Source organism: Protopterus annectens, chromosome 11.part0 (genome assembly GCF_019279795.1).
Source record: "Protopterus annectens isolate FY-2018-M chromosome 11.part0, PAN1.0, whole genome shotgun sequence".
NCBI lineage: Eukaryota > Metazoa > Chordata > Ceratodontiformes > Protopteridae > Protopterus > Protopterus annectens.
In genome coordinates, this window is record NC_056745.1 from 187188371 (window position 1) to 187214527 (window position 26157).

General features: G+C 36.1%; 1 protein-coding gene across 3 annotated transcripts in view; it reads right to left on the bottom strand.

Moving 5' to 3' along the window:
• BCL2L13 (BCL2 like 13) overlaps nt 1–26157 on the bottom strand; it is a 583548-nt gene that overhangs the window by 467027 nt on the left and 90364 nt on the right. For all 3 annotated transcript variants that reach the window (XM_044087597.1, XM_044087598.1, XM_044087599.1), the window contains one exon: nt 5718–5822. In XM_044087597.1, coding sequence (XP_043943532.1) covers nt 5718–5822 — 105 coding nt within the window. The remainder of the gene's footprint in view (nt 1–5717; nt 5823–26157) is intronic.

A 26157-nucleotide genomic window follows, 5' to 3' on the forward strand; every position in this document is an offset into this window, starting at 1 on the left:
AGAAGGGCTTGCTAATACAGAAGGATGCCATTTCAAGGAAAGTGCAGTGTAAGTCCTTAATAGACTATCCATTTTATGTCCTGCAAATCAGCAAAGAACGTACTATTCTTGGAGTATAAGCTTTAAAATAAAATGTAGGTTGCATCCAACTGACGTCTGGTAGATCAGGAGTGCAGTGTAACCCACTGTGACTATCCATATTTTGTTATGGCTATTTGGGGTACTAGAGTGTTATGTACTAGTCTAAAACTTGTACTTGTGCCTATATACTTCTTAGTGTAGAAGCACAAGAGCTCAACCAGTTCCTTCATTTTATAATGTAGATCAATGGCGGAGCTTGCTGACTGTAACCATATGTGAACCATGTGATTAAAGTTCTTTAGCATATCTTCCTAGATACCAAAGTCGGGAACATCTGCCAGCTTACATAGTGCCTAATCAATTAGGGTGGGCTTGAACCTGGAAAAGTGGGGCACACATTACTGCAGACCCTAAGCGCTAACACTGGAAAGGAGAACACTCTCTTAACAAGCCTCTTCAAACACTTGAACTACTTATCAGATTGTAAGGTGAAAAGATGTTGTGGTGTCTGGGAGCTGTGCTGGACCAGACAGATCAAGCAGGATTTTGCTGTAGGATGTATGGTCAGTATCTCACTCCACTCAGTTTACAAAGGACATCTAGCTTTTTGGGAGCCAGTAGCAGACCTGATCCTTCTAAGGAACAAATATTGCATGCTTGAGGAAGTGGTTCGTGAAGATTAGAAAGACTATGACTTTCCATCCTTATTACCCAAAGTTATCCATTTTTGTGGTGAAGACAGATGAGCCACAGGCCAGTCCAAAGAGAAATTTGTATACCCAAGAGGATTCCCAAGGTGGAGGTCATGTCATCTGAGGATGAAGCAACAGAGAGAAGGATGACGACTCACTGTCATCCTTTGTCTCCAAAATACTCCGAATCCCTTTCCCATTACACTGAGGGAGATGGGGAGCTCCCTCCCGACCCTACCTACGAAAAGGCACAACTGTGATCACAGGATGCATGACTGTTGAGCTTGAGGTAGACAAATACTGGAAGTTGAGCAACTGGGGTCTGCCACTAGGAGAAGAACTCCCAAAGGCAGTGGTAGAACAGGAGAGGTCTGTGCAGAGTCTAACACTGGCATCAGCCTGTATTCCCTAAAGATGCATCCTAGCACCCACACAGTCATGCCCCATTAAAAGAGCTATTTGGAGCTACTCTGTGGGCTCCACAAGTACAGGAAGACCCAAATGTGTCTCCTCAAGAATGGCTAAAGTATCTTGCTGGACTTGGGTGAAGGCCTAATGATGAACAAAGAAACCTAAAGAACTGCTATACAGAAGAAGACCGAGACATGTATAAGCATCATATGCATGACCACTGCAGAGGTCATGCAAGCATGCCAGGATACAGCCCTTAATATGGATACTATGATGCATGTTTCACACGTGTCCTTGTCATTGGTTAATGAATGGCAAGAGCTTGACCTTGACTCCCCCCCAGCAAGGTCAAGGGAAGCCAGTAAGACAATGACTTGGAGGCCATACTGTGGGTGGACTTGGAAGAAGACAGATGCGACTGATGTCTGACTTGTAGTTCCCTCAAACTCTTACTGTTATTCAGTGCCATTCTGAGATCACATGATGAGCCCTCTTAGCACTCCCTCTTCTGGATGTCTTCAACCACTGCTATCTTCAAAGAGTTAAGGAAAGCCTCAACCTTCTCCCTTTTTTATCATGGTCTGAAAGGTAGAAGATCTGGCACTTAGGATGATGTTAAATTTTGTGGTCCTGTGGTCCTGTCTAAAACAGTTAAAGTGCTGTTCCAGTTCCTTGCTCATGATACTGTGACTGTAGTTACCCAAAAAGCCTAAGATTTTCAAGTGCATCAAACAGAGAACTCTTCAATGATAAATGCAAAGAAAAGGAAAAGAGCTGTGTGGGCATCACAGGAGAAATGAGTTGTACAGGACATAAGTTATGCTCTTCTGGACTAATGCATGAAAAGTTGAACACATCTTAAGCAGTGGAACAACAAAGAGAACACTGCTAAATTTAGGACAAGAGAAAATCTACACGGATATGCATTACAGAATGCTGAAAAATTCAAACTTACTATTCCATTGCTGTGATGCAATAAATTTTCATGAGAAATATTACTTCACCGTTATCTCCTTTCCAGTAATCAAATACTATATCAGTTCATTCAGTGCTACAATCAGTTAAACTGTCTTACTCTTCAACTTTTGTAACACCAAAATCTTTACATGTTCTCAGAAAATTAGCTACCTCAAGGTTATCAGGTAGATCATCATCAAAACAGGTCTTAAAATGTTGCAGGTAGTAACTGTCTACTACTAAACATAATGAGCAGATTTACATCTCCAGCTAGCAAAACTGTGCTGTCCAACAGGTCTAGCATATTCACAGAAACATCCACAGCGTAATTTATTCCCTCATTAAGAAACTAGGTAAACTGGCTAAAAGCATAAATAGCCAGTCTGGTGGCATACAGGGATAAAGTCTTGACTACAAACCAGGTGACTCAGGATTGATTAGTGGCTTGGAAGACTGACAGGTTGATAGGGAAAATGGTTGGTAGCTCTTCTGGGATGGGAGGGAGGGAAGTGGTTTCCAATATTGCTTTCCTTGCCATTCCAGTGATGTGAGGTGAGGGTCTCACATATCACTGACAGCAAGAGCCACACGTCTGGGGATGATTTGCAGTGCTGCTGCCCACGCAGCCAAAGGTAGCTCCATTACCTTGCATTTCAGAGAGCAAGTGTGCATGGACTGAGACAGAATTAGGCAGCCCCTACAGTGAAACAGGTGTGTATGTCATCATCAGGGGGTGAGGTTAGGGCTGTAACAAAAAGGCTCTCATTACTGGGATGCCAGCAAGAGCACAAGTGACCCACAATGCTTGCCTAGATATTGCTAGATAAAAAAAATAATAAAAATAAAAAATATATATTTTTGTATTCGTTTTGATTGCTTTTCAATTTCTCGCCCTGATTGCTGATCATAAGAATTTTCTAATCGATCAAGCCAAAGAGGTGAAACATGTAAGCTTGTTTCTTATTATGAATAAAATGTAAACTTGTTTCTTATTACACATAAAACTCTGCAAAAGCAGATCCTATGAATAAAGGATAATCTCAGCACTGAGGCACACAAGAAGAAACCCTAATGTGATACCTCTCTAAAAAGGAGGCTATACTAATCAGATTCTGTATACCGTTCAAACTTGAAAAAATATTTATTAAAACTTGTGACTATACGTGAATAACTTAAAACTGTAATTAACATACAATATGGCCTTGACATTGATAATTAAGGTTGTTTCTTATTGGTCACCTACAGCTATTGTTCAAATCTAGTTGCACACTCCAGGCAGCTATCCCCTATGACATTAAGTGCATAGTTTCAGACAGTTTCTTTTTACTGGTCACCTACAGATGTTATTCAAATCAAGCTGCACTCCAGACATCTATTCCCTATAAAAGAGCCTGTACCTTGAACCAACCCCAAATAAGCACAAAGTGCCATCTTTGTACAACCATCTGAATGTTCATAGAAATTGAGCTACTGTAACTTGTCTTAATTAGATAATCAGATCAAACAAAGTCTGCTTCCAGATGAAAGCACCAATAATCTTTAATAAAATACTTATAAGGAAATTTCTAAACCCGTTTGCTTTTCTACTTTTAAATTAGGTGTTCCTCTAGAAATAAGGTCTTTTTCACATGGTCCGGGCAGGATTTCACAGCTGTTGCCTCAATCCATTTCTGTTTGATGACATTTCTCCATCTTGTTGATGTGTGTTCTGTCTGGTAACCAACATATTAACTATTTACTAGTTTTATTTTTGGGAACTGGATCAATCCCCCCTGAGTCATAAGGCATTATTATGCATTACAAATGACCAAGAAGAGAAAAGTCATATGTCAGGCAGGTATATATAAGAACAGGAAAGGTTTGCCATATAGTAGTATGATACTTTACAGTTTAAGAGAGAAAGTAATACTCCCCACATCCTTAATCTGTGGTTGAAGTTTACATAACTACGAATTTCAGCAGTCAAAGTCAACATCATTCAGCAGACAGTAGTGAAAGACACTACGGCAAATGTTTGTAATCTTACACTTACAAAGGTATTTATGGTAGCAAGTAGTGTTCAAGCAATAGTATAATTAACCCATAATTAGGTTTACAATAAATATCCTTACCTATACAGGGTTGCACATTTTGGCAGCCATTTAGAATATGAAGCAGTTGGCGCTAACTATGCATATGCAGTTGTGTGTAACAAATGGTCTAAAGGAATATAGCTATTTACATTTGAGAAGGAAACCACAAGCCATTCCACCATTTAGTAACACTGAATGGTACCAGCACATTCTAGGATTCTACAATACCAAAAACATGAACAGATTGCATTTTACTGCAGTTTGACTGTATGATGAAATGACATCATCATGAAGATGATCATATAATATTACAACTATATCAGCAGAAGTAGGCAATTTGACAATCTAGCCTGCCTATATTATGCAGCTAGTACTGTGCTGCTGCCTGTCCTCCTGTACCCAGCCTTTGTTGAATGCATCCCTACTCCCACTGCCCACTAGGGATTCAGGAAAATCATGCGTTCACCACCCCTGCAATGAAAAAGTCATTCCATACATTCAGACTAAAGTTGTTTCCTTCACTCTGCAGATGATGTCCTCACCCTGCTACACATCCTTTGCTCACTGCCCCCTACGACATCTTACATACCCAGAGACTGCCTCTACCATCCCTCTGTCTCCAGGCTACAGAGTCCTAACCACTCCATCAGTTTCTCGTAATATGTTTATTCCACATACCACTCTGTTGTCTTTGCTTTATCCTCTTTGCACAAGATCTTCCCGTCTCTGTGGTTCTGCATAGCTGTAACCATATAAGCATTATTCTAGCTAGGTCACCATCATTGCTCTGTACAGTACAAAGTACAAACTTTGAGTATCTAGAGTCTACTTCTTACTGGATACAACCCACCATCTTGCTGAGTTTTGCTACAGCCTTCTTACTCTGTGGAACACTGTGGCACTTCACCACTATCTTCAGGTCATTCTCAATGCCCATTGCTTCCACTTTGGTCTTAACCCACAGTCTACCCATAGTTTTTGTATCCCAGCTGGAATAGCTTATATGTTTAATTATATTTCAACTGCCATTTTGTGCCCACTTGACAGTCTTCCCAGGCCTCTTCTTATGCTGCCCATCCATTTTATAATGATGTCCCTTCACTGATGTTGTACACAAACAAGCTAACCTTCTCCATGCTTATGTCTGACTGCGCCCCATCTCAGACATAGGACTGTGATGAATGGGCCTATAAATCCCACCTGCTACCATTTTAATGCATGATGGTCATGGGTTATGGTCTCATGATCCACATCACTGACAAAAAAGCAATATGTGAGGGGCAACTGGAATTAACAGCAAATAGTAACTGCACACTGCTGCTTTGGGTTGTGAGTGACTAACACCCGACTCGCTCAACAAAGCCTTACACTGAATGAGGCACCTCTTCCTGCTTTCTGATATACTTAATTAGAAAGTAAAATGACAGTTAAAATACAGCATAACACTGCATCATCAGACAGCTCTAAAAGTAAACTATGGGAAAGAAACAGATGGTTGACAAACCTTCAGAAATGTCGTCTTCTAGGTGTTTTAGTTCAGCTTTGATTTCCTCTTTCAACTTCTCTGCTGCTTCCTTGTCCATTGCCAACAGAATTGGAGGCTCTGCCTCTGTTAAAAAATAAAGTCATATTAGCAAATCCATAAATTAACTGTCAATAAAATTAAAACCTGAAATACAACAGAAATGTTTAAAATGATTTTACACATTTATCAATGTCAACAAAAATGCTCAAATCAAACCAAATAATGCAAACAAGATTATATTTCAGTCAAGAACTCAACAAAACTTCCCTTTCCTCTTTTCACCTATACCATTTAAGGTATGGACTTTTCCATTCATGCAATATCCTTGTTTCTCTCCCACCAGTATCATCTTTTACTGTCCCTTCCTGCCCACAACTCAACATTTGTAACCACGTAAGCCTACAGGACAAACGTGTCCCTTTACTGGGATGACCTGCAAGCACTGTCTAATTAAATTACTTATTAAGGGTTGCACAGTTTGCAAGTGGAAATTCAGGAAACCAGACAAAGGACTGCAGAATGAAACTTTTTAGCAACTTGTAGTCTTATGCCTCTGAGCAAAAACTATTTTCATTCTGATTGGGGTGAGAAGATTTATCCCCATGGACAGCAGCAGTTTTCCTTTAGAGTTCTCCAACAACAGGGCAGTTTAAGAAACTAAAGTACCTGACTACCAAAAAATTAATTGGAGTTGAATACAAGATTGGAAAGTCCATTTTACCAAAACTAGTTATTCTGCTTCAAGATCGAAGCAAAATGAAAAATTTTCATTCCCTTTATACTCCCTAAGGTGCTGAAATTTCAGAAGTGATAAGCACAGGAAAAGTGAGGTAAACTTCCAGGGGACTTAATACTGCAAATCACACATACACACAATGTGGTGAATGTGAAGGAAAATACTATTTTCCAAAAAAAAAAAAAAAAAAAAAACTGACTGGGATCTAGTAATCTGATGAAGTATGCCCAGTCCTAGATTCTGGTTTATCCTCTCTAATGAATAAAGAAGTGGAGGGATGTGGGTGACAGGAGATGGAGAACAACAGATACTTAATATTTAGCTGAATTAAATAATTTTTCATTATAGTTTAACTCAGTACTGCCAAACTGCATGTCGAAGGATACAGTAAACTGACAGTCAACAACGAGGTGACATATTCCACGACTGCTAAAAAGAACTATTTTCCAGGAATGTTTTGCAGCTTCTCCACATCAAAATACATACAGGCAAGTCTTTCACCATACTGGCAACATCCCCAGAAGTCCAGGGGTACAGCCTTGATTTTTAGAATTGTGCATTACCTTCCAGAATGTAGCCTCTCCCCCAACTCCAGACAGTGCATGTTTTTAGATAAGACACCTAATCAATACTGAAAAACACCCTCTGAAAATAGCTTAAGCAAGAGAAAAAAATGAAGACTGGCAGTCTAAAATAAATAAAGGTCAATGGCAACAGCTGATGCAACACTCGGAACCCACATAGAATATGTGGAAAAGGGGGTTGTTGATGATTTAACAAAGCTTAAAACTTAATAAAAGACTTTCCTCTAAGTGTACATTTCTGAACCAGAATATTTGTCTATCCACCCAACAAGGATATCTCACAGGCCAACATGAACCTGAGGCAGAACGATCATAGAATGCTAATGACAGAGGATACCACATCACTGGTTACATCATCAGCTTTAATACTTGAAGAACTCATTTAAATATTATCAATTACTGCAGTAGTAATTATCATACCAATAAGCTATGACAGATACAATTATATAACAAAACTATATTTGGCAAGAAATTACCCACAAAATAAAATTTTACGGATGCCTTTTGTTTTGTTTTTTGCAAACTGGCAGAGAAAGTCATAATAAAAACTAACTCGTGTTTAAAACGGGTCCCTATTAATTTGACAAAGCTTTAGCTTGTCGAACTACAAAAGATCGACAGCTAAAGATCAAAAGAGCCAAACCGAGAACGGCCAGCTAAGCAAATTTTTTCTTAGGGAAGAATTTGCTTGGTCATTAATGGGAATTTGCTCTTTCCCCGATGTGGATTGATCTCGGAGTTAGTATATTTAGTTGGGGGGGGGGGGGCACAGCCCCCCACATAATTCAGGTTGAAAGGTTTTTGTTGTGTGTAACAGCCAAGCAAATTCTTTTCATGGGGAAAAATTTGCTTAGCTGATTGTTCGTGGTTTGTACGTTTCGATATTTAGTTGCCGATCTTTTGTAGTTCAACAAGCTAAAGTTTCGTCAAATTAATAGGGACCCTTTAAAACTGGGGTGCTATAAGAGCAGAACATGTTCAGTATGCAAACATAATAAAATAAGCACTAGGTCTTCTACATTTACCGTCTACTTTTTCTGTTAATCAGGAAAATTAAGAATGTAAAAGACATATTTTACACAGTTCATAACAAAGTTGAATAATGTTAAAATGGAACTAAACAAGCTACTGTTAGCATACACAATGTCCAAGAAGCAAGTGTGCATAAAATGAGCAGTATAATATTTAATAAATGAAGATATTTTTCATAAATGGACAAAAAATTGAATAATAATAATAATAATAATAATAATAATGAGAAATGGCAACAAGTTGCTGGTGACTTGCTTGCTACTTAACCTATTAGCTCTGTTTTCATTCAACCTGCTTCCACTTTAATTTCTTTGTTTCTTTATTTCCTTCTTTATTTTGAGTCTTTGCTTATCTCATTTGTAATTTGTAGCTGTTGACTAACTGATCAGCCAGTTTTTAAGTTTTGTTCCCTCCTGCTCTTGTGTGGCTTCCTATACTATTCTATGGATGCTCTCCTGGTTGTAAGGATTATGTTTTGCCTTCTGAAGCTGCTGGCATTGTCTCTTAACTGCTGTGATACACAATGGCAGCCAATGGGATAATGATATTAATGATGATCTGGGTATCGAGCTCTGTCCTGAATTTTGTCTGAATGCTCAAGTGAGTAATCTGTACTATGGCTTTAGACTGAATGTTGATGGAAATCCTGAAATATGCTTCTTGCTTGGGATTAGTGCTACTGCTTTGCTTCTGGTGAGAGAAGGGACAGACAGACATTGATTCCTGACTGCTGCTGAGCACTGAATGTGGGACTTCCATGATTGGCCTGGTTGTTGTTCTGGTGGAAACATCTACAGTTTTAATTTTGGACTACTGTGCAGCTTAGCTCCATGTTGTGCTGTGTTGCTGTATGAATGCTAACCAGGGAATCTACCAGGATAAAACTACAAGCATACTAACCCAAGCAACTTCTGGGACGAGACTACTGATAGATGAGGAGCCTGTGACCCCATTTCCCAGGAAGCAGCTTGGGATTAGTGCTACTGTTTTGCTTCTGGTCACAGAAAGAGCAAAGGGACAATGACTCCTAGCCAAGTGCAGCTGCTATGAGACTAACACTTGTAGTAGTCAAGAGGCTAATCATCACTATTCAACATTCTTGGCAAACTTAATTGTACCTTTTCACTAAGCAGAGCTATATTAGCTACCATGTAACCTTACTTCAAAATATCTCCGTAAACACTTCATCTATAAATCTTCAGCCTCTACTACAGCAGTCTCCACCTAGTCTTCCACCCTCTGACAACATGGCTGCTCTCAAGCTATCTGGTTGCATTAGGTGTTATAAGGCAGTGTAGCAGCTACGTTATACTTACCTACTGTTTACTGCTTCTACCAGCTGATAAATACTAACATGTCCTGCAGGTTGTACTAAGAAACGTGGAGGTAAACCACTCACATCAACCCACTAATGGTAAGCATCACAGTGCCACAATGCATCACTAGGTTCATACCTTACGTTGGGACTGTAAAGAAAAACTTTCAGAGCCTCCTAAAACTCACAGAAAGATCAAACCCACCAACACACAAGACAAAGCCTACCCTTCCTCCACTCACACATACTACAGTATTCTTACATCTCACCAAGGTGTCACCAGGAAAGGAGGCCTAAACACATAAGGCCATTAAGCATGCTTCCACACAGAAAAATGTTTTAATCATAGGTGACTCTGTAGTTAGGCATACAGACTTCACGTTCACCAGACTGGACAAGAACAAGACGACTATAAGCCATCTGTTCAGTGCCGTAATCTGTGATGCTGCAAGGTCCCTAAGGTCTCTAAAAGCCAGACAAATATGAGCATGATCTACTGGAGACTAAGTGAGGCTAAAGGACCTGAGGCACTTGATCCAGAAGCTATACAACACAGACATGATGGAAATTATTATGCATGGTTTAGAGGTACAAAGGACACTAGCCTTGAGTAGTATCTTGCTTTCATCAAGAACGATGCCTAGATACCAAGACAAGATACTTGACTTCAACAATGGTTAACTATTTGGATTTATTCTAAGGAGAGCTAGTGTGTACTGGCCTGGGTTAAGATGGCTTCTACATTCATACTAAAGCATTTGCAGCCCCGACAGTGCCTTGTTTAGCTAGAGTCCCCATAACAGACATTCCTACATAGCAAACAAACTCAATCATCATCATTATGGTACTCTAAATAGAAAGATACCCGAACTTAAGGACCTAGTATAACTTATAATACTCGAGTAGTGACCGAGACTTGGTTTCAATGCAGTGACAGCACTCCTTTTATATTTTTACTACGGTTTAGCTTCTGTCGTGTCTTCAAGCCCTTGACTAACTACGGCAGAATATCTGAATTTGTCAGAAATACCATCACTTCACTTCAAATTACCCACAACCTTAACTTGGAACTCATAATCTTAACTTTTCGCACTGCAAGCTAAAGATCCCCAGCAATGTTCCCCAGGGATCACAGAAACTACTCTACCACCATTGAGGGTGGTAAATATCAAACCAAATGTCTTCTTGCTAAGAGAATTCAATTACCTATTAACTGGTACACTTACACCAGTAAAACTGGATATGCTTTGGGCTTCGTATACATTGTAACTACCAATGGACTGATGCAAACTGCAAAACTACCCACTAAAGACTCTACTATCCTTCACCTTGTCCTTATCATCCCTGCCCTTAATTATACACTACCTTGCATCTCCTCATCCCTGACTAAATTTGACCACAATTCAGTCATTTTCTCTGTCATGCTTCATGGTACTATCCACTACCACCAAAAGAAACTATCTTTAGGGAATTCTCCACAGCAAACCTACTTCAGCTTGTAAAAGATCTATGCAAAATTCCCTACAATTCTCCATTAATGGACACAACTGAAAGGGGCGTTGCAATCACTTCCAACTGTTACCAGCACCTAAACAGCTGTATAGAAAATTCAGTACTCGATCGGCCTAAATATAATGGTAAAATCAGGAATTAACCTGTCTGGTGGACCTCTGGTACTGAGAAGCTGCACAGCAAAAGAAGAAAAATAACAAAATGTGGTTCTTACATATTATCGCAACCAGATTTTCATGCTGTGATAACAGACGTAACATTGAAGAATGGATGTTTGGGTTTGTCCTGTAAGGTCTGTCTAATTTGCATTTTACAAGTAAGGTCAAAATTTTTAAGTTTTAATGGAAGGCTGGGTTGTAAACAGAGGGCTTGGGAAAGCGGTCACCATTTTCTTCCGCTGCTTCTTCACCGACTGCGGTGGCTTGACTGGAGAAACTATCTGCAGTGTGTGTGCCCTTTTACATACATCAGAACGTCCGACAGGAAGCAAAGACAATCGAGGGGATTTTCAAGTAGAAACAATGGCAGTACTGCAAAATCTTTTGCATCTGCTAACTTTCTTTCATGCCCCCAATGCTAGTCTCACTTTGGGGATCAATTACAATAGACAGGGTAATCCAAAACAAAAACCTCGAATGAAGAATGTTGAAATGATTTTGCAATACTGCCATTTTTTCTACTTGAAAATCCCCTCAATTGTCTTTGCTTCCTATCAGATGTTCAAAACACTGCAGCTAGTTTCTCCAGTCAAGCCACTGATGTTAGATTTTATCGGTTTTCTGCATACTTACTTCTTTTTGTGTAAGAACCGTAGCTTACAAGCTGTGCCTCATACAAGACATCCAGAAAAAGAAGGTGATATGTTGCTATTGCAAATGACCCACTTGTCGTCCTTGGAATCTGCCATAATTTTATTCTGCCCTGCTTCTTCTTATTATTTTCCATGAAGTTAGCATGGTAAAGGAAGATGCTACCAAGGAAGAAGACTTTGGCCATTAGTCCAGTTCCTCTGTCATAACCAAAGTGCTACAAAAAGTGAATTGGACTTCACACACCCCTTTTTAGTTTGGTAAACAGTTGTTTTGCGAGAATATTAGGAACTACACGAGGTTAAAAATCTGGTTGCGTTAATATGCAAGTACCCAAAATGTGTAAGAAATCTCCGTCCCCTTATTTTGAAGCCACAGTGAAACATGCCAGTAATAAACTTGAGCACTATTAGAAAATACATAGTGGCGTATGACCTTAAGCTTGCTACAGAGACCAACGTAAACAAGAAATCATTCTTCAGTTATGTCAGGAAGTTAAAGTGGCCAGCAATGCACTGAGCTCATCCATATCATCATCACATTTTCCATTCACAAGAATATACTCGATATATCAGCAGAAAATTTAACTTTACTGCACTTTCCCACACTGTTTCCCCGGTGTCCCTGAAAATTTAGTTTCCTCTGAAATACCTTGGAAGAAATCTTAGAAACCCTGTCAAGGGTTAAAAATACTTCCATAGGACTCAGCATACCACTCTGCATTGTCATTAGTGCCAAGACTACACTACTCAATCCTCTACTTGAGTACAAAAAAACAAAACGATCAGGACAGCCAAACGGTTCTGAGTGTAGCTTTTATTGCAAAACCATTTAAAATATTAGCACTTTCATCTAACTTATTGTAGACATCTTCAGAAAGAAATAAAAAGACCTAAAAAGGCCGTAACATAAATATTTTATTCCTCTTAAAATGCCTTCCATCACTTCTAGGGCAGGAGATACCACACAATCCAGTTACAGAATGCTCTCAAGAGCTCTGACCTCAGCCTACATAACACAGTTCTGTTTGGAACTTTAACTGTAGATGTTCAATTATTTCCAGTGTCATAGCACAGGCTCCTAAATTCTCGTCTGCTAAAGCCCGACAGCAAGTCTAACTTTCCAAGTTCTTCACTCTTTCTCCTCTTTGCCCAGCAGATTCCATCTCACTTGTGAATTAGGATGTTGATAGTATAAATGGACACCAGCCAGCACTGTATTATGATCCTTCTTTTCTGTGGTACAGGAATCCAACACAAGTATGCTAGACCACAACCCACCCTGAAGGATCCAGTTCTCAGGGGGGACAAGCCCTAATCAGAATACCACATAAACTGCCTTTCCAATTTGCTGCTAAACCCTGAGAAGAAGCAGTGTATGATTAAGAAGGTAGACAGGGAAGGTGGAAACGGGAGACTTAGATATTCATCCCATCCCTTCTTTGTTCAGAGAAAACAGAGAAGGTGGGAGGGAAGTACTACAACAATGACTATAATTAAGTATCTACAATTATGGTTAAGTTCCTAACACAACTGTACTATGCTCCCTGTAGCAGTCACCGTTACAGTACTGATACTTGAGAAGACTTCCTGTGCCAGCCACCCTCTGTGCTGTAAACCCTGGAAGGGGACAACAGGACCTGAAGAATGGTCATGACAAAACCTGCCCTGGCGGCACTGCTCATGTTATTATTATAAGTGTATGTACAGAACAACAAGTAGCTACCTCCAAGACAGATTGTGTGCCAACTCCTTTCTGGAAGGCAGTGACAGATGCAGTGGCCATGGGCTCTAGCATGGCCTGGAATTGTTTTGCCATGGGAGGAACAACAGAGCCAGATGCAATGATATGGCTTGCTTGCTAAGTGGCTTATCCTCTCCACCCTTAGCAAGAAACAAAGAAACTAGAAGTCCACCGTTCAATATACTTATAGGTTCATAGGTTCATACTAGGCTATCTGCCCGAAACTGGTTTGGATTGGTTTAGAGACATAATTTTTCAATATAGTGACCTTCATGATGGTGAAAAAGAAATAATATGCAGCTTTATGGAATTGGTGCCAAGTAATTTCTTGACATTTGAAGGTGAATTTTACAAACAGAACTAGGGGGTTGTGATGGGCGCTGCATGCACCCCTCTGTTTGCGAACACAGTTAATGTTATGGTGGGAACTGAACGTTTTGTTCAAATCCCCACTATATAGGTTTTGCTGGTCTATTTTAGATTTCTGGACACCCGCAGTGGTGGTGCTGCAGTAGCGTTATTGCCTCATAGTAAGACACTGTCTGGTTCGCTTCTTAGAGACATGCGTGAATGGGCGTACCTTCGTTGAAGGTTGTGCGTCAGACCTGGCAAGCCGGTACGTAAAAATCAACTGCCAATCATTAGCGGACCGGAGTTCCGCTGTGGCGACTCCTAACCGGGAAAAGCCGAAAGACACAAACAATTTTAGATTTCTGGACGATTTATTTTTTCTGTGGATAGGCACTAGAGAACAATTAGAAATGTTTTTTAATTTTATGCAAAGTAGTTCTGATTTTTTGAAGTTTTCATATAAACAGGATGTGAAAGTGATGAACTATTTAGATATTTTACTTTTTTAACAAAGGTGATGCTACTCTTACCACCAGAATTTTTAGGAACCTACATTTTGTAACACATATTTACATTATATGAGCTGCCACCCCATTTATCAGAAAAAAGGGGTAGTTAAGTCAGCTAATTCGAGCCTCACGTCTGATTTTCAGTAATTAAAAAAATGTTTATTGACTGGGGATACCCTACAGATTTATTGCAGAAAATTACTGATGAAGTTTGGGTTGGGAGACAGGATAAATATTCACCAATCATAAAACATGGGGTGACAAGCAGTTAATACAATGGAAAACAAAATGACCACGGCATTTTCACCGAATACAAACATGGTGTTGCATTACACAACTGATATTAAGGCTATTGAAAAGATTATTAATAGAAATTGGATGTTATTGCAAGTTGATAGTAACATTTGTCATTTATTTAAATCATCACCATTTTTTACATATAAAAACAGGCAGAAAGTTAAGATGATGTTGGAAAGAAGTTGTATGAGTAGGGGTGTACCTACGACTAGGAAATGTCACCAGTGTGCATATTGTTCCTACATTATTGTGAAAAAGGACAATGGAGTTTTGAACATTATTCACCATTGGGACACAGTAAAATGTTTAAATTGTAGAGCTGAAAAAATTATTTATCTTGCTACGTGTTGCACATGCAGCACGTTTTATGTAGGCAAGACTAAGAATAGTTTAAAACAATGAATATATCAGCATGTATACAGCATAAAAAGGGGGACAACAGAAGTGCACTGGCAAGGCATGCCATGTGTTGTCAAAACTTCAATAATTTTTTTTTTTGATACTTGAACAAACTACAACAACATCATTTTCAGGAGATTGGGAGAACATCTTATTGCATAGAGAAATGTTGTGGCAGATTAGGTTAGATGCAACAAACCCACCAGGGTTAAATGAATATATTTAGATTTCAAGCGAGTTGAAAAAACGTTCACTTTAAAGTATATGAAGCATCTATTAAATTTGGTATTGTGGCTGCAACATTTAGTTACTGTTGCTTTAATTCCGTTTGGTATGTTTAATTGCTTGATAGGTTTCATTGGAGGTTTTTATATGGGTGTGTCTTTGCATTGTATTTAAATTTGTTTTTTACTATTTGTCTTGGTTCTGAGGATGTCTTAATGCAGATGAAAGCACTTAACCAAGTGGATTTGTTACTTTTAAGATTTCAAGACTAAAACTGTGTTTTAGCCTTTTGACTGGCTTCATCATCAATATAAAAACATTGGCATTGGACACAATCTGCAAGATACATTACATTTTCTGTACTGCATGTACCTGATACAAACCTTTCTTCATTGAGCTTCCTTTTTTCAAAACAAGTTTATTGTTTTAACATATAAGAGAAATATCATAACAATTTTATACAAATAATTAAAAATAGGTATTATTATAATATTCAACAAAACAACTAAAGTATTTACAAAGACATCCACTACAATCAGATCAATTAATTAAACTAAAATACTGTGCTATTGAAATTAGAATTTTTTTAACAAATTTTGTAAATTATCCCATACAATAAAATGTGATGTTTTTCTAGTTGTTCTCATTCTAATTGTGCTTATTTCCATATGACACATTATATTCATAACATTTTTAAATTCATTGAACGAAGGAGGTGTATCTGAAATCCAATTTCTAGTTATTATTTTCCTAGCCACTGCTAGGATAGACCATAACAAGGGAAGCTTAATCTTTTTAACACATTGAGGTACAGGTGTGTTGAATAATATAAGAGACTTAGAAATAATGAAATTATCTGTAAAAGAGCCTGCAAAAATTCATTAATTGACTTCCAGTATTCTTTCAACTTCATACAGTCATAAAACATATGAGCCCAGTCAGCATTAATTTCTACATTACATCTCTTACATAGATTATCTTTATTATTAATTTTATTCATCATCAAAGGTGTATAAAAAGATCTATGTAAAAATTTCCATGTATAAAGTCTCCAGACAATGGAAGATGTAGTTCTATAAGCAGATTCCAATATATATTGTTTATCTTGTTGAGTTGGTGGGTCCCCATTAATAGAGGTGAAATAATTCCAGTATGAATCTACATTGTAAAAAGTTTCTTGTCTGATAATTTTATGTATATATGAAAGTTTACCTTTATCAGAAACTTTATGCTGTAAATTTATTATCAAGTAATCAATCAGTTTTGGGATAGATTCTATAACTGTTATAGACATTAGATCTATTCTATCAATGAGATGTTGTCTAAAGATCTGAACCTCTAACCAGCAAGTTTCTCTTAGATCAAATTCTTGTTTTAAGAAATCTAGATTTTTAACTTTATTATCAGATATCAGCTGATACCAGTACTTTAGATTATTATCTATAGCTAAATGAGCTCCTTCAGAAGTAGATGACATAAGCATACCCTGAGTATAAATTATAGGGAATACAATAAAATTCCATTCCCTATACTTAGGGTGCATGAATATAAAGTTACGATAACTAATAATAATATTTAATGGGTAACAGACCATATGTTTAGGTGTAATAGGTGAAGTACAAAATTCCTTTAGCAACCACAACATGGAGTTATTTATAATCATATTTTTATGTGTTAAGGAGATTTTCATGAAGTGCATACTAATTAGTTCCCAATAATCTTTCCATTTTGCGACATATGACCGATCTATTAATAAAGTAATAACTTTTGTAATAGAAGAGATAATATATAAATTAAAGTCTGGAAAAGAAATACCCCCTTGAGACCAGCTATTAGTATGTTTCTTTAATGCAATCCTAGGTCTATTAGGTGCCCATAAGAAATTTAACATTAGTGTATTCAGTTTCTTGATAGTTATTTTTGCAGGTGAAAGTATTATTGATTGTATTAAGTATAAAATCTTGGGGAATATTATCATTTTAATAATTGTAAGTCTCTCCTCCATAGTAAAAAACATATTATTCCAGGTATTAAAAAGATTTTGTATATTAAGAAAACAGGTATTATAGTTATTATATATAATAGATTTAATATCTTTAGATAGTATTATACCTAAATAAGTTATCTGACCTGAGTTGGGTACATATTTAGTAAAATCACTAATGAGAGTATTTTTTCGTGTATATATAGGTAGTATTTTAGTTTTTCTGTCATTGAATATTAAACCAGAAATACTTGTAAAATTCATCATTTTATCAAATAAAGACTGCATAGAAGAATTAGATCCTGCTGATGTAATTAGAACATCATCTGCAAAAGTTGAATTTTGATGTTGTATTTTCTTCTATTTCAAAACCCTCTATGTCAGTACTGTTTCTAATCAAATTAGCCCAAGGCTCCATTACTAAAGTGAATAATAGTGGAGAAAGTGGACATCCTTGCTTTGTACCTTTAAGAATGGGTATTTTTGTGAAACATATGTTCCTACCTTAATATAAGCCAGCGTTCCTTTGTATAAATGCTCAATTAAATTTACAAATGCATCAGAGAAATTTGTGCATTTCAGTAAGGTAAACAGATAGTCCCAACTTACTGAATCAAATGCTGAACCTATATCAAGACTAATAAGTGTTAAATCTTTCTTTTTCCTATTTGCAAAATCAATTAATGTTAAAGTTCTTCTTATATTATCAAAAGTATTTCTATTTACAATGAAGCCCGTCTGATCTATGTCTATAATGCTGGGGATAATTGTCTTCAATCTATCAGCAAAAATACTCATAAACATTTTATAATCAACATTAAGTAATGAGATGGGTCGATATGAAGAACATCTAGTTGGATCTTTATCAGGTTTTAAAATTGGTGAAATAAATGTATATTGCCAAGATGGGGGGGTTATTAACTCAGTTTGGGCCAGAATAAAAACCTTATGTATTAATGAATATGTAGTTTTAGAAAGGATTTTATATATCTCTGGTATAATAACATCATTACCCGGTGCTTTGTTTGATTTAAGCTTATTTATTTGTGTAATAACTTCTGTATATGAAATACTCTTGTCCAATAGTTTAATCTGTTGTTTATTAAGCTTTTTATTCATGTTTGTGGTTATAAACTCCTTTATTTTATCTTTAGGTTCCATGTTAATGTTGTTATGGTTAATCTTGTGAAAGTGATTTATAAATTCGTCCAGTATTTCTGGTATACTAGAAACATTCTTCTTTTTCCTTAGAGAAAAGATTTCTTTGATATGGTTTTGTTTATTCAATCTTTTGTTTTATTTTTAAGTCTATGTAAGTATTTGGGGCTTATTGAATAAGACAAAACTTGTATTCTCTAAAGTTATTTTAACTTTATGAGTTAAAATTTCTTTGTATTTCTCATTTAGTTTGTTTATTTCTTCAATAACTTTCTTGTCCATAATATTTTCTTTATTATTATGCTTATAAGAGTCCAGTTTACTTTGAATATCTAACAATTTCTTATCCCAAGATTTCCTTTTGTTATTATACCATCTGATACTTTGTCCATATAGATATGATTTTAAGGCATCCCAAACATAGACAATGGAGACTTCAGGAGTATTATTTAGGTCTAGAAAATGTTGTACTTCTGAAAGTATATATTCTTTATAGTCTTTTAGCTGAGTTAAGTATGCTGGTATCCTTTTGATCTGAACATTATGAGTATTTTTTATCATGAATTCAAAAACAATTGAGTTATGATCAGATATAGGACATGAAACTATTTTGGAATTAATTAAATCTGTTACCATCTGGTTAGAAATAAAGACCCTATCTATTTTTGAATAAGTTTTGTATCTGTTAGAAAAAAGGTGTATGGTAATGATTTTGACTCTGATTATTAATATCATTCAAATGATAAGAATTAGCAAAATCATTTAAATGTTTTGCATTAGATGTAATTCTTCTTTTCTTTATAGTGGTAGTATCACTTTCATGTAGTATACAATTAAAATCACCAGCTAAAATAATATCCACTATAGAGAATGATATGATCTTATCAATATGATGTTTCACTGTATTAATACCAATTCCAGGTATCCAATATACATTAATTAAAGTGTAAGTCTTCCCATTAATTTGTATTGTAACCATACAAAACATTCCTTTGTCATCCTGATAAGACTTAATGGTTTTAGGAATGGGCATACTTTTATTCCATAAAATAGCCACTCCTCTTTTTTCTGAGTGTGCTCTGAACTAACCAATACTGTATACTTATTAGTGGCTAGTTTATCAATATCTTTTTTCAAGAGATGGGTTTCTTGCAGGAAGACTAGATTGGCCTTGTGTAGATTAATGTATCTTATTAGGCTTGCCCTTTTACACGGATTATTCAATCCATTAATGTTTAAAGAAATTCCTTTTAAAGATGTCATTTGGCATTTTTAAAACTCAAGAATCTTATGATCGAAATAACAAATAACCAGATAAATAATGTTACATCTCCTCTTTTAGGTGTACCTTGAAATATAGCTGTATTTATTAAATCTCTTATGGGATTTTGTATAGAATTCAATTTTGTTTGTAGTGACAATGAGTGTACAAAATATATTGTGGATGTCAAAACTATATACATATAACAATGAACAAGTGAAAATAATGTAAGGATTAAACCTTGCATCCCACCTGGAGTTGAAAACTCCAACTTAGAGCAGTATTTACTACTCAAGTTAACCCCCTACCCTAAGCAGCAGTACCTCAGCTACCACCTTATCAATTTAATACTAGTTATATTTAACTGAGGTTAACAGTTTTCAATTCAATTATCTATCAAGACAAAACTACACATTTGGTAAAACAGCATCATATAAACTAAAATAAACTTTTTTTTTTTTTAAAAACTGTTCATACTATTATATAGATCTATGTAATATATAACACTTGTATTCTAATAGCATTCAAATAATCTTAATGTTAGAAATCAAGAGGAGAGAAAATTATGTTCTAACATTCATTTAAATCAAAAACTTTGGCTAATATGATTCAGACATTACATGCATTAAGACGCATCTATTTTCTGTCATGTGAATTCTATCAACAGCTTCCAAAAAATCTTGAATTGTTTGTATATGAGCATTTACTTAAACTCATTATTGTCAATAGAGTAAAATATTGTATTCATAAAAATTATTATAAATCATATTGTATAGTTATGCAGATTTTCAGAAACACCTGCGTTATTACCTAAAAAAAAAAAAGCCATCACACACATAAACACAGACACACACACATACATATACACACACACACACATATACACACACACCCACACACACAGACACACATACATATACACATACACATATATACATACATACACACACACACACACACACATACACATATACATACATACACATATATATATATATATATATATATATATATATATATATATATATATATATCTGATCTCACTGAGTTGTGTCTTTGTAGAGCACAATCCTACTTGCTGTCCCTAGAATAAATCTGTCTGCTTTATACAAAATAATGCACAGCAAACACATATTAGTAACCAGATTTTACAATCATGCTAACCTACTGCTTTAAAATATATCACATGACATTTCTTCCAGAATAGAGTTATAAGATTATTTATGCTTGTCAATCAGATGAATTAAATGAGTTATAGTAAAGTATATGTTTGGGACACAAGTTTTAACACAGATTATTATGCTACTGTTCAGTAGATTTTCAAAAACATTTAAATAAATGTTTCATTTTCTATGCCTTCTAAAATAAGATATTTACTTGCTACAAGAAACTACATCATCTAAACTCATCATAACTGACATATTTTATGAATAGAGTATTTTTCCTGAATCTGTGGTGTGTCAGTGTGATAACCTTGTCAATGTTTATACTAACTGCTTTCAGTTTCTCTGTGAAAATTCTGTGAGTGAAGCTTCTGAGGAAACTCATGGACACTATGCATGAGACAGCCCACATCCCAGATTGTCTCCCTTAACATTTTGGCGGGAAACTTATTAAAACTTGTGGCAAACATTCATTTTGTCAATAGAGTAAAATATTGTATTCAGAGAAATTATTATAAATCATATTAGATAGTTATGCAGATTCTCAGAAAAAAAAGCCATCACACTCACACACACACACACACACACACACACACATATATATATATATATATATCTGATCTCACTGAGTTGTGCCTTTGTAGAGCACTGTCCTACTTGCTGTCCCTAGAATAAATCTGTCTGCTTTATACAAAATAATGCACAGCAAACACATATTGGTAACCAGATTTTACAATCATGCTAACCTACTGCTTTAAAATATATCACATGACATTTCTTCCGGAATAGAGTTATAAGATTATTTATGTTTGTCAATCAGATGAATTAAATGAGTTATAGTAAAGTATATGTTTGGAACACAAATTTTTAACACAGATTATTATGCTGCTGTTAAGTAGATTTTCAAAAACATTTAAATAAATGTTTCATTTTTATGCCTTCTAAAATAAGACATTTACTTACTACAAGAAACTACATCATTTAAACTCATTATAACTGACATATTTTATGAACAGAGTATTTTTCCTGAATCTGTGGTGTGTCAGTGTGATAACCTTGTCAATGTTTATACTAACTGCTTTCAGTTTCTCTGTGAGAATTCTGTGATTTGAAGATTCTGAGGTAACTCAAGGACATTGTGCATAAGACAGCCCACATCCCAGATTGTCTCTCTTAACATTTTGGCAGGAAACTTATTAAAAACTAGTGACAAACATTCATTTAGCAGTGTAAATGCATCTAAACATGACAGAACCTCCACAATGTATTCCACAGATCATCACAGCCTTTATGCAAGTGAAATTAAACTCAAAATTACCAACAAGTAATAAAACTCAGCATTCTTCTCCCAACTCAATTTTCATACAAATCCTATTATTCACTGTGCCCACACAGTCAAAAGCATTTCTATATATTAATAAAGAAAAGAAAAGAGAGTAGAAAATAAAAGGGAGTGAGGCAGAAATAAAAAATGTAAGAGAAAGCTGTAAGAAGTATATACAATGGAATGTTACTTACTGTTTATATTAATAGAGTTAAAAATAAAACATATTATTTACTCTTATTTAGTTCTGATTATTATTAGTTAAAGCATGACAGATTATTTACAAACAAGCATAAGCAGTATAATCAAGAAAGTATAATTAGAAATAGCATTTGAAGAACTTATAAACTTTTACAAGAAATAAATATGTTATTATTCTATTAATGATATTTTCATTACTGTTCTCTCCTTGCCCTCCCCCACCCTTTACCCACTACATAATCTAAATAGAATGTCATTGTTTAAACAAAGAAAATAATAAAAGAAGGGAAAAAAAGGTAAAGATAAAAAAATGTATCAAATTACTAACCTTACTTTTTCAGAAAGAAAAACAAATCGAGTCACAGCCTGCCATTAAATCCTCAGGCATTTTGACTGGTTATGAAACAAAACATTTCTTTGCACATAGAGAATAACTTTGATTAAATCTTTTCCAAAATATCTGTGGCTTTCTGGAAATGCAGGAACTATATTCAAAAAGATTAATAATGAACTAAAATGATGAGAGAGAAAAACATATAACAAATCATTTGTTTTTAGTCTCTTCTTCTTCTTTGAAGTCTTCCAGGAAGCTTCAGTTGCCAATCTCTTTAATGAAGAACTAGCCCATTCCATTTCTTCTATTTTATCCAAAATCCTTTTTCTTTGACAAACAGTAAAGCAGAGTCTAAATCATCGAAGACCTTAGGACCATCAGGAAGGAAGATTTTAAGCTTGGCAGGAAACAGAAGGTATGTTTTAAACTGTGCTTTTTAAGCTCCCTTATTAGTGGCAGAAAAACTTTTCTTTTAGCAATTACCATGGAAGAATAGTCATTGTCAAAACGCACAGTTGTCTCATTAAACTTAACAGGAGCTTTAGCCCAAGCAGATTTAAGAACCATCTCTTTATCAAAAGATGATAGAAATCTAACTATAACTGATCTAGGATAGTTTTTGTTAGAGTTAGTATTAGCTATAGATCTATGTGCTCTTCGATACCAAAAGAGAATGCTTCTGGTAAATCTAAAGTTTTAGGGAGCCATGTTGTTAAAAAAGAAGTAATATTGTTACCTTCAATATTTTCTGGCAGTCCAAAAGTCCTAATGTTATTGCGCCTAGATCTATTTTCCAGGTCATCCAGCTTTGTTTGTAAATGTGTATTTTGTTTCAGCAGAAACTCAATGTTGATTTCCTGTTCTTGTATTTTATTTTACATGTCATTCACAGCTTCTTCTATGCCTGTCATCTGGATCTTCTGTTGTTGCAGGTCCATATGTAACAAGTCTATTTGTTTTGTAGTTTTTTCTATGAAAGTGTCTATTTTAGTATCCATTTTATCCATCTTAGCAGTAAGTTGCTGGACTATAATTATCAGAGACTGAAGTTCTTTCTTGATGCTGGAGTCTTGAGAATTTGTCTTACTGGAACTCATTTCAGACTGATAAACTGACAGGAAAATTTCCAAAGTAATTTCTGACAGGAATATTATTAAGATTTCCTTTCTTTTTTAGATATAGTTCAAGAACTATATAAAACAAACATATTTAGAAAGAAAATTACTTCAAGAATTAATTTTTTAAGTAATTAATTCCTGTCAATGTAATGAAATTGGTGGAGCTGAAGAAATCTGCTGCTATCCTGTGTTCATCCTTGGCCACGCCCCGATACAAACCTTTCTTGACTGATACGGAACATAAAGAATAAATCAGTGCTAATGTCCTTACAATTAATACAATTATAACAGGGGACAGTGCCAGATTTTTTTTTTTTTGGATTGTTGGTCACTCTACAGATGAATATCTGATCATGTTTGCTGGTGCGGTTTGCTCTAAGTAACATCTAAGTTGCTGCAGCAGATCAAATAAGTATAGGATTCTTTCCTCCCTATCCTATTTCAATGGAAAAAATGCAGACGACTGATTTTAACAATTAACTTTTTTTTGGTGTCATTCTAAGGGGATCCAATATCTGTCAGCTTGGGAGGACATGGTTAACAGATCAAGTTGCTTGCCAAGGATGGTCCATACTTGCCCCCCTCTAAGCTTTTGAATACTGGATAAAACTTTATCCATTCCATAGTGCCTTTTTAGGCAATACCAAATTGACAACTCTACTGACATAGCAACATCTACTGAACTGAACCTAAATGTTCAAAGTCAAGAGCTTAAATTACAAAAAAAAAAGTAACTACACACCATCCAAGCCCTCCTTACACTCAACAATATAGACACCTGTGAAGAGTAATTGGAAATATCCCCCTGGTCTGGTGCCCCGGTCACTGAAGGACAAAGGCAGTCACAGTAAATCATATCCACATAAAATGTGTAGATCTCATTAGGGTTTCACAGCTAGGCTTATAAGGGCTCTAGTGGTCATTAGCCTAGTATGCACCTATGAACAGGGAGGTAAACAACCTTGTTCAGGTACAAATCGGATGCCATCTTACACATGAAAGAAGGGCTGGTCTACATGGTGACTATCTTTGTGAGAAATTAGAAAGGGTTTTATTTACTTGAAAGCCTGTACCTCTGAAATTCTTCTAGCAGAAATTAGTGCCAACAACAATGCAATTTTCCAAGAAAGAATTTTGAGGAAGACAAAAGGGCAAGATAAGCTTATGCAAGACATAATAGTTAGGCCTTACAGTGGAGTGATTTCTTTCTCTCTCTCTCTCTTTTTATTTTTTTTAATTATCCCCTTCTTTGCCCACTGACCATCAAGCCTCGTTTGCTGGTGAGGAACCACTAAGGAGAGGGGGGAGGGAGGTCATCATCCAATCAGAATAAGGGGAATTCTGGTTGCCTGTACAGATGTTAGGGCTTTATCTCTCTATGTCACCAAGCTGGCTCTTGAGTGATTTCCCTTTTCTGGTGGTCTCAAATGTAAAACACTCCTTTAAGGGGCTGCTTAACTGGTAACTAGGAACAGACAACAGAGTCCAGTGGTAGAAACACTGAAATGGCTGAAATATGTCCCTTCAAGTAAGACACTCTGATAGACTAGTTTTTATAGGGATCTGACAGATTGACAAGTAGGTGAGAACCAGCAATACCTGGGCAGAATTTGGGTCCTGGTCTCAGTTAAGGCACCATCAGGAGAAACTTTTCCATTTAGCCAAGTATTGTTTCCTTCTGTTAGATGATTATTTTGTCTCAGTCAACATGCACAGCGCATCTGCAGAAAAAAATGTGCTTGAAAGGAATAAGCATTACATTATCTAATCTGTCAGCTTGAGATCTCTCAAACTGGGACAGACTAGGGAATCTGAGTTAGGAAAACCACAACCTATGGCATCAGGGCTGGTTCTGCTTTTACTAGGTCCAGCATTAGGAAGAACTAATGATGCCTTAGCTACAATAACATTTTTGGCCTGTCCTACTTTATCTTCTCTAACATCCAGCGGATCAAGTGTATTGCAGGAAAACATATATAAACTTACCCAGTTAACGAGGAAGGCATCTGTTGCCAGGTCACCACAGTTGGCATCCTGGTGCAGTATCTGCTCAGCTGATTTATTTCCAATGAAACAGAAAAGTCTACTTTGGGCACACCCACATGTGAACAATGTACATAAATATTTCCATGCTTACTCATGGGGAATCTGTACCTGTTTTGCTCAGCTGTTCTGTCAACATTCTCCTGAGATGGGATGTAAACTGCCCTGAGGGTCAAATCTGACTCTCTGCCAGCTCCCACGCTTGTACTGCTAGGCTGCACATTAGGTAAGAATAAGCACCTCCTTGTTTGTTAATGCAGCACATCAATATGGTGTTGTCTGTTTAAATGTACATTAACTTTTGCCAAATGGACGTGAATG